General features: G+C 38.7%; 1 protein-coding gene across 7 annotated transcripts in view; it reads right to left on the bottom strand.

Annotated features, from left to right (window-relative positions):
* Positions 1–13263, bottom strand: part of LOC126913996 (glutamate receptor ionotropic, kainate 2-like) — a 113678-nt gene that overhangs the window by 20191 nt on the left and 80224 nt on the right. For 3 of the 7 annotated variants that reach the window (XM_050717351.1, XM_050717353.1, XM_050717356.1), the window contains exons 9-11: positions 4928–5029; positions 4753–4854; positions 3222–3491 (exon numbers count right to left, since the gene is read on the bottom strand). In XM_050717351.1, the coding sequence (XP_050573308.1) occupies positions 3222–3491; positions 4753–4854; positions 4928–5029 (474 nt within the window). The remainder of the gene's footprint in view (positions 1–3221; positions 3492–4752; positions 4855–4927; positions 5030–13263) is intronic. The other 4 variants (XM_050717352.1, XM_050717354.1, XM_050717355.1 and 1 more) reach the window with 2 other exon arrangements.

Genomic DNA, 13263 nt, shown 5'->3' with positions numbered 1-13263 from the left:
CGGGGACCATAAAAAGGAGCTACTACCTTTTGTCCCCTTCTTCTTCCTCTTCTCTTTTCTGACCTCACTTTCCCCGACCTTTTTTTGCTTTCTCTTTATCCGTACGTATCTGTAAGACTCTTTTTCCCCCATCCTATAGTACCTTGCTTCTACCACATCATTCATATGTTTTCTCTTCTACTTTTGTTTTATTAACCTTCCCTTTTTCATTAAGATCCCCTGTTCCTCTCTCATTTTTCGAGCATTTCTACTTGAATATTAATCATTTTTTTTCACTACTCTATCCCTTCGTAGCTTCTCTAATTTGCTTTTAGTTTCCTTTTATCTTTGTCAGAAATTTTTCTACCCACTCTTTGTAAGGATAATCGGTTACACAAATGGGAAGCTAGCTTTTCCTTTCTTCTTTCTAACATTTCAGCTTTTACTACTAATGTTCCTCAAGGCATTTAACTGTAAGATAGCTGCTACTTTGTACCAATCTACAGTTCGACTTACAAATTATCCCAATTATTCTTCGCATATAGTGTCTCCTACTCGAAAGTAGTCGGAAAAGGGAAAAGAGAGAGACGACGTTTGTCGACGATCGAGCCTCCATTGTTCCACGTGTCTCGAACGAATCTGATCGATATTTACCGCAAATGCACGACTCGTAGAGCCTCGTATTGGACGGCGTTCGATGCTGATTACCGGCTAAATGGATTACCACTCGATAGACTATTACCACGAACGTTCTCTCGGGATAATGTAGCCACGCGTACAAGGCAACTCAGCTGCAAGAACGTGGAAAAGCAAACGAAACGACGAAAGAGAATGTTTCTACCTGCGCTTCCTCTTCCGCATGGGGATTTTCGACGCGACGGTATAATTCATTTTGAAAGTAAAAGTCTCGAATGAACGCGACACTCTGGATGGGTAAAATGACTCGAAAATTCATCTAGTTGGTTTTTAAACACTCTTTGTGTACAATTCGGCGCAAAATATTATCTACATTCTCCATTCGCTTGTAACTTATAATTCTGATAATTTTAGTGATTCTATTAATTTTCCTATTTTAATCTTCGCATTTTGTATTTTAATTTTACAAGAATTTCCTGCTAATTTTCATAACAAATGAACTCCTGGAATTAATTTGTTTCTTGAAAATTGCACATCAATCGCGTGCTTATGTAATGAAATTGGGAAATTTTACAAAGCAACAATCCTATAAAACGTTCAAGGAATCGAGCAGTTTGTCTTTTGAGAGGCTCGAATAAGACTCAAACGAAAACTCATTTGAACTCGTAAATGAACTTTGCCACCTACTTTGTGACACGCGGTACAATTGGGGCAGGAGAATGAAAAGATCTTGTTTTCCTGATACACGTGTGTTCGCTGAACATAGAAGAGACCCGTGTAATTTGCGGTGATGGAGTGGTTTGTGGTCGAGTAATTGGAAAATCGAATTCATTTAAGTTTAATTTAAGTTCCGCCAGCGGGGCGGGGTGTTTCGGTAAATGGGGAAATGCAGAGGCGTGCTCGCACATCGAACCTTCGGTATTCTCTCGAATTGCAAATTAGGCATGTGTGTTCGCGAGTTCCGTTAATCACGTCAATTTTACCCGGAAACGAACAGATTCCCGAAGAGGGAGACAGAGAAGTTCCGAAATTTCTGCGTTATGACAAGAATCCCCGTCCGTGATTAACTTTTCATCCTAATCGAATCGTTTGAGTAACCATCAGGTGATTTGAAATTATTTTATAGCAGAGTATAAAATCTTCTAAACATTATCTATACATATACTTAATATTTCCTCAACGAATAAGTAATTTCACGAATCAAAATTTACAAGAAGCACCAGTTTTGAAGTTAAACAATTCTTGGAATCTAGTTATCATAGTTACTTCCTTTACAGTCTCTTTAAAAAATAATAATAATAATAATAATAATTTTTAAAGAAATGCACACAGCAGTTTTCCCAAATTTAAACTCACACAGGAACTCGGATGGATATTTTGATTAATTACCTACGACGATTAGTAACGAGGTTTTAATACTTCTACGTAATACGTATAGTATACTATGATATAATTATAATATAATAGGTCGAAATTTATGAGATGATAGTAGCCTCTGAAATTAAGTAATTTGTTGCAAATTCTTATATCGTGTTATTTTATCATGAAAAAAATTTGAGACTTGGTTCATAGGTTTCTCAGTGATTCGCGTTGACTGATGTCAATTAACAGCTTGCGATCCATGCTCGATTTATGGGCTTTATTACGCGATGTGGCGACAGTTGATGATTTAGCTTCGACTCCTCGGTCAGACGAGGCGAGACAAGTCGCGCGAATGATCGATTACGATGATTTAGAAGGTGGACAGGTCTGAATAAACGACGAGTCGAGAGACGTCCAAACGTCTAATAATCAACGCGAGTACAAAAGAAGTGTCTTGTGAACGGAGGTGGGTCTTTTATGTTGCTCTGTATCATCCTGGTGAGAGGTGATTTTAATCGAAATGGAGTGATCAAAAAATTCTTTTCGTACGTTGGTTGCAACTTTCGCCTTCGATTCATGCAGTAAATCTTCGTGGTGTAACAAGTATTTCACCCTTGAATCCTATCGAGAGTCGGTGTTTCGCGCTTATTCAAAGTATTCCCGAGGGACTGTCTATTACCTACAAATGTCTTTTATCTATGTTTATCTATGTATCTGTGTTTACAGCAATCACCTAATTCACTGAGAGTGCATTGTACATTAACACTTTAATTATGGAACACGACAATTGATGTGCGAACTAAAAGTTACCTTATCTACATTAGACGTAGAAGATATTAATTGATATTTCGACATTCAGTAGTATTCAATATCACATAATATTATTTCATTATTAGGATAGAATACCAATACTAGTACGATACCAATGGGCGCATTCCATATTGAAGCGATAACGTTTCAATTTGTTAAACGTTAAATTCGAGTGTCTAGGCTAATGTAACTATCAGGTGCGTATGAGACTATTCACAAGTGTAAGGAGATATTAAATCGTTATGTAAACTTGTATCGACTAAAAGAATGAAAAGAGTGATCTAATATTGGGAAGAAACAAAGACAGTCTAGAGAATGTTAACTGTGTAAGATTGGTTGTGTATCTATAGTTACCTAGGTGGAAATCACGCGCGTGGGAGAGAAAGGTGTGAGAACCAAGTGAGATGAGAGAAATTAAACAAACCAAATCATACATGTCGCATGAGTTCTCTGACGATGCCGTTCCACTCCCCGGTTTCCGGGTCTTTCGCGCCGTACTTCCTGTCCGGTACCAGCTCCAATCTGTATGAGAAGCCGACTTCCCTTGCCACCGCCTCCAGTAGGTCCACGCAAAAACCGTAAAACCGCGCGTTCCCCGTGTAGTTTTTTTCGTAGTGCATCATCACGTACGGAATTTCCTGTGTCGCAACAGGGGGTCCATGCAAACAACGGAACACGCTATCAGATCTGGACGATACACGAGCCTACACAGGACGATACATGTTTCACGTTCGTACGATTCCCTAATCGTTCCCGAGAGGCTTTTCCAAATGGGAGAAATTCGCATCGCTAGCTATTTTCAACGTCATCGATCGAATAATTATCGATTTATCGTGTAGAAACTATCAGTGTCTTCTAAACGCTAAAAAAGTCGATAGCGCAAGATTTATTGTAGTTCGAGCTGCCTTAAACAATTGTAACAATTAAAATTTTTATCAGTGAAATTTCTCACGTCGCAAGTTAATATATTTCGCTGTGTAATAATAAAATAAATGAAATTTTAGAAATGGCAAGTCGTTTGATAATTCTACTTAGGGTAAAACTGTGAAAATGAAAAGTCTATAACTAATCTAGAATTTGTAACTTGACAGTTTACTGCTATTGTTGTGCAAAAGGGTTCTGGAATGCGATACAACAATTTCATGTTCCTATATTCGTTTTTTGGAAACTTGAGAAATATCTTAAAAGGAAAATTAAACAAAGATTGCATACAATTTGCCATAATCCGAACCAGAATACCTACGACAATTTTGCGTTTCTACGTTTATCCTATTTGAGCGGAGGAAAATGGCCCTAACCTCTGGAAATCTTCGAGCCAGACTATAGCAACTCTATGTTGGTTCGATTGTTAGCGATTTCACGACTCGTCGATGCAGTCGATTTTATTCCCGGGAAACGTAGAAATTTTATACCACTTTAGCCTCTATCCTTCGATCGGAATGACGCGTTAGGTAGTACGGATACCGGACATAAAGTACGAGGTTCCGTTACGCGGACTTCGCCACGGTGGCTCGTAAATATCCTTCCTACGGATCATTGCCAATGAACACTCTATTGCTCGAATCTTCGTGTCGAAGTCTTTCAGGTGACGTGTTATTGCTCGTGTGCCTGAAACGTCACCTAACATGATCAATTCAGACAATCGTTCCTCAACTTTTTACGATGCGATCGTTCGATGACATTCTATCGATTTCTCCATTTTTATCAAATTTTCCTACACTTGTTGCGTCGATGTTATCCACGTATTATAAAGTTCTACTTCGAGTTTATTTCGGCTACGTTTCATTTTCGATTAACAGTACGAAAACGTGGCTAGTGATTCGCGCGAAGCTTAAAACGATAGACGCGAAAACGTATCGAATTAGTCCTTCTGCGATTTATTAAAATGGGAGATATTGCCTTTTCGTGATTTTAAATAGGAATGAATGACATTTGAAGGAGAAAAATTCAGTGGTTAAGACTCACCAATATAGTGATGACGAGCAGAGTGACATTCGCTGATCCTGGCTCGAAAAATGCCGCGGTGTCCGTCACGTTGACGCCGGCGCCTGGACGCCATTCACCGACCTATTTCATTCTCATATGATTCTTTATGATGTCTGTGAAAAAATTTCAAGCGATGGTTAAACAGAGAGTGTACCTTGACGAGCGAATGTTGCTTCAGTTTTAGCAGGTCCAGCTTGAATTGAATTCTGCGCCCTTCTTTGAACTCGATGGGACCGGAAATACCCTTCATCTCGACCTGAAAGAACAAGATATGGTGGTTATTTATTTCAGAATTGTATTTTGCATATGCAAGAATTATCGTGGAAGGTATAGTTTGTCAGTCTTCAATATTTTGGTTACTATTAATACTGACTGCCACGCCAGAGTCACATGTTTCGCTCAGGACGTCACGGGAGTAGTTTTATTATTCAAAGCATATAATGGCAAAATAATAATAAATAGATGATTTAAGACAACATTCTTCCCCAATGGACCGTTTAGCTTATTGGTGGTCACGGGTGACCACCGTGGCGTCTTGGTAACAATTGATAGCAACATATAATAAGGCTTCGTTTATTTCAACAAACCATTCGCATTCGTTATTTTGTCGTAAGCAGAACGTTCAGAATATATTATTGAAACATGTAGAAGATATTAGTAAACAGTATTTGCTCATTCTATATATAATAGTAAGGTATGTGCACACTTCTAAATTTAATTATATGATTATAAAGCAGCATTTACAATTATTTTCTAAGGTGTGTTTATAATAATATTTGTAGATTACCCCTCAAAGATATGGATGCAAACACAATGCACCGTTAGATGCAAGATTTGTTTTCATTTCTTTTTTATCGATGTTCTAATAAAAATATTTAATTGTTCAATGGGGCACTTTTTATTTCGAAGTATCTTCTATTTATCGGTTATATTCAAAATGCCCTAATTGTCAATTTTCATACAATTTTTACAATTGTAAGAAGTTCAAACACTCTGGTCATCAATGACCATCGTGGCAGTCAAAGTGTTAACTGAGGGAAGAAATGGGACATTAATCGCACACATATTTTCATATATCTTACACACACACAAAAACGCACGCACGCTCTTCTTCCCTCTCTGATTCAGTCTCTCTCTCTCTCTCTCTCTCTATTATATACACATATATAAAACATATATAGTTCTAGATAACAAAAGGTAACTTTTAATACAACTTAAACCGTACAATGTGTACCAACTATAACAGTTTTCAACTTCCAAAAGTCTCAGATCTTAAAGAGACCAAACTTGCAAGAAAATCTTTCCGAAACTCACGAGCTAAAATATAACAAGGGACGTCTCTCTATTGTCTGTCCGCAAAGATAAGTTCGAAAAAATCTTTTCACGATCGTTGAATCATAATTGCGCATTTGTACCGGAGTCAGTGGTCGTCGAGGATAAAAACGGAAAGGTAACGTGGAACTAAAGACATGACGAGGAGATTAAAAAGTCCGTCTGGGTCAAAGCTACCCCGTCCGTTTTTCAAATTTATGCGGTCCACGATCTCCTGGACGACGGGATACGGGCTAGAGACGCGTCATCCGGCACGTTCTCAAAATATTTTCGCGCGGTGTAGCCAAGGGAGTAAGGAAGCGTGGATCAAGCGTCTCGGCCAGCTTCCGCTTGGACTTCGTCGCGCGACGAAAGCCAGCCTAACGACTTCCGTCGTCGAAGGATTCGCCGTAATAACGACTTTTTAAGAGTGGTAACTCTTAACTGAAGTAAGAAAGCGCCTCTGATCCCATGGAACGATGTCATGCAAGTTAAGGACGAATAAAATGCACGATAATCGTAGTTTTTAAGAAGTTCCAGGTTCTTGTATAATTTTTGTTGTTTCATTTCTTGGCGAATGTATAGTTTGGATTCTTTTGGGGGAAAGTTGCTTTAATTTGCGTCTGCAGGGCGCTAATTCGAGGGGGGGGGGTAAGAAACGACGAGAGGAAAGACACGATGATGTATAACTGTAATTTAACAGTTTTGCCGGCGGTGTATTGTCGAGACGGGAAATACGGGCAGATAAAGAACCGGTGACGAGCACGTTAATTAACACGTTCCGTGTCATGTTTCTTTCGCGTGAAGATCGTATGGGTGATGGTGGAAATCATGGCAAGTTTGTTATACAGAGTACCTCGTTCAAACTGAACGTCTATGTCACTTTAATAAAAAGTGTATAATAATAAGAAGCGTTTAAGGTTTATAATAATAAAAAAATACAAAATCGAAGAGAACAATTTTGCGGGAATTTTATTATCAGTACATATATACTTCTTGAAATAGCATAAACTCTATTTAGTCATCTCTTATTACCCTAAATAGCAGCAGAAGCAATTTAAATATTCGCAAGTTGAAATGCTCTTTATATGTTCATTTTAATTTACATTCTAGATACGTGCGTTTATTTTTATGCATAAAACTCTTTTCAATTTACACTTCGTTTATCTTTTAATTTATTTATGTCTTGTTTATTTCAAAACTAGTTACCGGAGATACAGCAGCGTTTTATCTTCAGACTACGTTTAATCTTTATTAAAACACTTTGAATACCAGGAAACGTAGAGTATTACTCTAGCTATGGCCTTGTGAAAAAACTTACGAGGCAACGGGGGATTCGTTCACTCGCGAGCCTCAGCCCGAACCCGCGCGTACCTACTCGCGTTTATGGGCTGTGTAAAGGGAAATAGATTTCTCCTTTTACTTTCTTTCTCTCTAGATCCCTTCTAGATCGCGGAATAAGCGGCAGAACAGTCTCAACCGATGGAAAAAGAACCGGAAGAACTTCTTAATATCGTGGAACTAACAGAAGCGAATAAATAAAAGCAGCGGATAAGTCCCACGGGACAATAATTCCGTGGAATTTCTTCGGGGATTACCGTCAACTTCCTCCTGTCCCGTTACCCGGCAACGAGTATTATTAGATTCTGATTTTTATGGAGTCCTTTCGCGGTGAAATGACCGACACCGTCGAATCCAGGCAAGGAAACGAGCCGAGAACAATTCCATTCTATCGGACACGGGGAATTTACCGCAGCATCGAATTCTTTTTCATCCCCTACTAGACGAGCAAAATAATCTCGCCCAATACACACGAACCTCTATTTTATCGGAGGATCGTGGAAACCAGTGATTCTCTCTTTATTTCCCCTTCGTTGGGTCGCAAGGAAAAGAAAGGAAATGTTGGACGAACTGAAGAAAGAAGTTTGGGAGCTGTCGATCATTTTATTCGTTGTTAATGTGATTATCTTATCTGGTAGGGTAAGATTCGTCGAAGATTTGTAAGCTATGTAAAATCGTAAATGGTTCCCCTTTGATATATCGAAACCTTTGTGGATACCAATACGATTGGGAAAGCTCGGAAAGTTTCACTGCTCCTGCAGCTGACGTTTGTTCGTCGGAGATAGCTGATACTTCTGTCAACTTCGAGGAACCGTGAAATACCGAAACCAGGAGGAATGTATAAAGAAAAAAATAAAAAAGCATAAGTTTCCTTTGAAACGGTTGAGAAAATGTTTGAACGGAGGCTTACGCCGAAACTTTTCCTTCTTTTAGATATTTTATTCCGCAAAGAACGACTTCCACAAAAGTTCGCCGCTAATTAATCTGCAGAAAAGGAAATTGACTTTGCTGAAGTGTAATTAAAATAGAAAGATCAACGTTTAAAGAATTGTGAATTATTTTTGATTTATTCTCTGGCAGATTTTTATGGGCAAAGGTTAGATCACGATTATCACGATCATATCTCGAGGGATTAATACACAGGACATAATCATAAATATACAGTTATTTCAACGTTTCAATTTCAAGCCACGAGCGAATTCCCTCATGATTCATTTGTTTATTAATAATAATTCCATGTGTACTGCATATTCTGCAATGCATCGTTGTTAATTAATAAAAACACATACGAAGAAGCATTTTCCAATGGCCAATTTTCCTGTGACCGGTTTTATTGTGTATTATATCCAAGACAAAGGCGAATTAGAATGAGACAAAAGGGGGATTAAAGGAAAAGGTATATTTTCGTTGGCCAAGTAGGAGCAAGGCTCTTTAAATCGAGGAAGTTGGAAGCGAGTTTGCGGCATGAAACAGCGGTCGAGACAACACGCCGCGCCGCGTTCGTAAATTAATGGATGGTCTCTGTTCCAGTTTAAAGCGTGCAAGTTGGATCTAAGTTGCGCTCCAACGACGGATAACTTCTGGCATTTTGGCCAAGAGTGCTCGTTAAGTTTCGTTGGCATAAGCGTCGGATTAAAAGGGCGATAGCTGGACCGTGGCAAGCGGATTATCTCGAGTGTCTTTGCGTGATAAATTAATTTCTTTTATTTTACTGTACGGTGGATAGATACCTACTTCCTATCGCTTTTAACAAAAAGTACGATAGTATTAGGTTCTGGTAAATTTCGACATAAATGAATACATTTAACATTAATTTAAATTTTCTCATAATATCGTTTAAGTAAATAATTTTATGAATTTCTACCAATGATTTTATAAATTTTCCTACAGGGTGGGAAACGTTTATGAGACATATAGGAGACATATATGATGAAAATAACGTGGACAGATTTTAACTTCCTTTGAGCTACTTTTCTCTACTAAAAATTGCCTTATGCTGGAGTAAACCATGCGACTCTTCTGTTTTTGCTCGTCTATTCCTCGTCCTTTTTACTTTGCTCCATTCTTCAACGTAATCGTATGTTACGAGCTACGCACAACTTCTACACATGTTTGGAGTTGTGATATAAATTTCTCGAGAATGCTGTAGTTTGCGATCGATAACTTTTAGCTATGTTACGTAACTGTCACTGGTTTGTAACAAAAAATGATAAAAAGAAGCAAACAAAATTTAAAATCCTGTTAGCCAGTGAGTTAACATTTTTGCAGCCGTTTTAAAATTTCCACATTTTGGCACACGTTTGTCGGCCACATACAATCGCCACGACAGTTTACCAGGCTTTAGAGGCTTTTTTCGCTACGTTAACTCGCGGTTTCTTTTGGTTTCGACGATATCACGTAACCGTACGACAAAATTGTTCAATGAGCAAACGTCATCAACTTTACCGTTGCGTCGACTCGTAACTTCATCATCGAATAGTCGCATTACGATTCATATTTGTGTTTATGTGCATTGTTATGGCAGATTTTGATGGGAAGGTTTATGGCGAATGTAACAGGCGACGTGTAGTCCGAGGTAGGGTTTATGCATACTTTATACTCCATTTTAACATGATTATCGTATGAAAGATGAAGCATCTGGTTTAAGGCTCATGAAAATTTTATTAGAATTGATGTTACGTCACTGGAGGATTCATATGAAAATTGTAATTCTTGATAAAATGAACGAGAAATTTCTAAGTTATGCTATAGGTAAATAGTTTATAAATTGTATAATTATCAATTTCGATAGAAAGGTATGATAAATTTGGAGGAAAACATGAGCATTGAGGTATAGACGCGTAAGTAGAAGCGGACGTTAGTAATCGGACAGAATGATGAATAGAAAAGGCTGTGTCTGATCAGGCAGTTCGCCTGACCGCTTTATCACATAATCACAGGTTAATCATGCATTGTTCGACCGTTCGCGGAGAGACGCGGTCACGAGGAAGCGCGCTAACGGGAGTCGTAAATTCCCGTTACGATTAGATAATCGACGCCACGGAGTGATCGATACCCTATTTCGTTTAGGATAATAGAGGTGGTTGAACTGATTATAACACTGGAGTAACAGGTTACAATATACACTTTATTCCAACAACTTTACAGACATAGACAGTTACGTTCGGTGCGTATAGATCTAAGTTAAATAAATGACTGATCTAAGGGTGGAGAACCAGTCAAGAGATGTTGACTGATCTAAAGATGAAAAATCAATGAAGCTCGGTGATGATGCTATGGCGGAGGAAAGCTATTGATGAGTGTGTCTAGCGTACGGGATCATCGGATTTATTGATAATAATTTTGACTAGGAAAGTGAGGACAATAGTCATTGCTTTTGATTGGATAAGAAGAAGGTTGGTGAACAAGGAAGGGTTCTAGCCACCTTTAGAAAGTTGCTAACGGGAGACACCGTACCTTCCTGGAGCGGACAATAAATTTAAGGAACACTTGAAGTAAAAAGATACTTGTTTGGTCTGAAGAACCTTAACTATGAAAATGTCAATATTTACGGTAGGTCCTTAAGATTATTGAGGGTACGCAATAAGGGTGTGTAGACATCTGACAGTCATCTTGTCCGTGACGTGGAGCCTGGTTTGGGTAGGAAGTCACCGGACGTAACATGCATCAAGAATCAACGATTTTCCTTGTACATAAATTAAATTGAAAATCGTTTAGTTACGTACTAGAAAATATTTTGTAAGCTCAATAATTTAAGTAAAAATGGAAAATACGGAAAACCTATAGGAACGCACAAGCGACGAGATAGAGTAGCTTAAGTAGAAAGAGGACTTTAGTGATCAGACGCCGCGTTTCTCCGTGAAATTCTTGTTCAAATAGACAAAACCCGTATATGATCAGACAGTCTATACGATTTACTTATCGCTGAGGTTGCAACTAATTAGGGTCTAGGAATCAACAACTCTACTTGAGTATTCATTTGACATTTCATATTCTGAACTCGACTCGCGAAGCAGTTTCTGAACTCCTAAGTATTGCGCGACTTGAGCAAACAATTAGGGCCGCTGTAGACGAGCAGTTGCATGGTTTATACGTGAGTACGTAATTAACGGGAATCGTCGAGGGCTCTTTGTTACTCAATCGTATCCCTCGTGACTCTGTAAACGTACGTAGCAAGCGAGTCGACGAAACACCATTTAACAAACTACGTCTCTGGAATGAGTTGCATCACTGCGAGTTTTTTCGCCGACTCGACTGGAAGGATACCTCGTTTACACGTATCCATATTTCATGATGACGGAGCACCCACGAAGAGGATGATTGCAATTAAGTCGTTAATTACGAGCCGACCGGCTACGTTAATCGTTGGGACTGTGTACGTTCGCATTTATTTGCGCTTCTAAACGCGTTGTTCAGCATCGATTGCGCGCCAACTGTGCCGTGTTTCTAAATAAAAGTTAATTTGTAAGAACCTCTGCAATAAATTAAGCTTCGTAATGGTTAAATTTTTATCACTTTCCTGTTCCTGGATTTCTTTCTATTTTGCAATATCTTTTTTCAACGACGTAAAAATTTCTAGCAATGGAACTGGTTGCGAATTCAGGGAACAGATGTACGATAGTATCCACAATCCATAGTCGCAGAATTATAGGTTATTCGTGGCAATTATTTCTCGTTCGGTTCAATTAAACCGTGCTGGAAGGACGATAATATCACGGGCCAGGATTTAGGATCGTACCGAAATGCCCCATTAGAGAACAGAAACTAACTTAGTTATATCGTCGACAATTCAGAGGCTAGGCTATCTGTATGCTACTTGAAGGAGCGTCGCTCTTACGCCGAGAATGCATCATCAATCTCAAGTATTGCATCCTTAAAGGAAGCTGTCTTAGCCAAAAATACACGTGTCAAACGAAAAAGAAATAGATCCGAGTTTATCCCTTTCTCCGGCTATTTCATATAAAAATTCCTCTTCTCAGTCACCAACTAATATAAAAGAACAAAAGTGGGTTTATTATTTTTTTGCTACCCCGTATGGTCTTCAATTGCTAATATATCTATATTTTTGCATTTATGTAAGTGCGTTCCATTTACTGGGATCCACAAATCTTGCAATATGAGAATATATCAAAAACAGATTTGCGAAAAAATTGGTACACTGGAATTGACAGAAATGTATAAAAATTCATGAGAATTCGGTCATATTATAACTATGTTCCGCGGGCCATTAGTCGTCCCAACGTCGTGTTATCCGCAATCCATCGAGAGAGTCTCGCGCGCTTTGCAATGCTAATGACAGCCGGTTGGCATTTAGCCGGCATTTGGAAATATGCCAAAGCGTGCGTGCAGCCTATCGATGTGCATCGACCTCGTATTCCGGCTCGATATTCAATTCCATTACGCCGATGAGAAAACGTTCACTGTTTGGGTCACGTATGTGGCTCTTCCGCGTATCTTCGTCACGTGCTTCGATCGGTTCGATCGGTCGGAACAATCGAGACGATTATCGCCACGATCTTTGGATCGTCAAAGGGATTCGAACAACGTGATCGTTCTCTGACATTACGAACATAGTTTTCAAATATGAAAAGGTTTTTACGGTTCTATACAAAAGATAGTAGACTAGGCTGTACGTGTGTAATGGTTATAGACTTCTTAGAGCACAGTTCTTAATACACGTATTTCGCTGTTTTACGATCATGCTATATCTTTTTTGATGGTTTCAATGTTGACTTTTTACAGTTGTAAACGAATGTTTGCGAAATAGCTTAGGACAGCTTCATGAATTTTGTTTTTATGGTTATACATTACCGTTTAAAAGTTTAGGACTAATGTATA

The sequence above is a fragment of the Bombus affinis genome, chromosome 3, assembly GCF_024516045.1.
Source record: "Bombus affinis isolate iyBomAffi1 chromosome 3, iyBomAffi1.2, whole genome shotgun sequence".
NCBI lineage: Eukaryota > Metazoa > Arthropoda > Insecta > Hymenoptera > Apidae > Bombus > Bombus affinis.
This window is presented reverse-complemented; position numbering and strand designations above follow the sequence as displayed.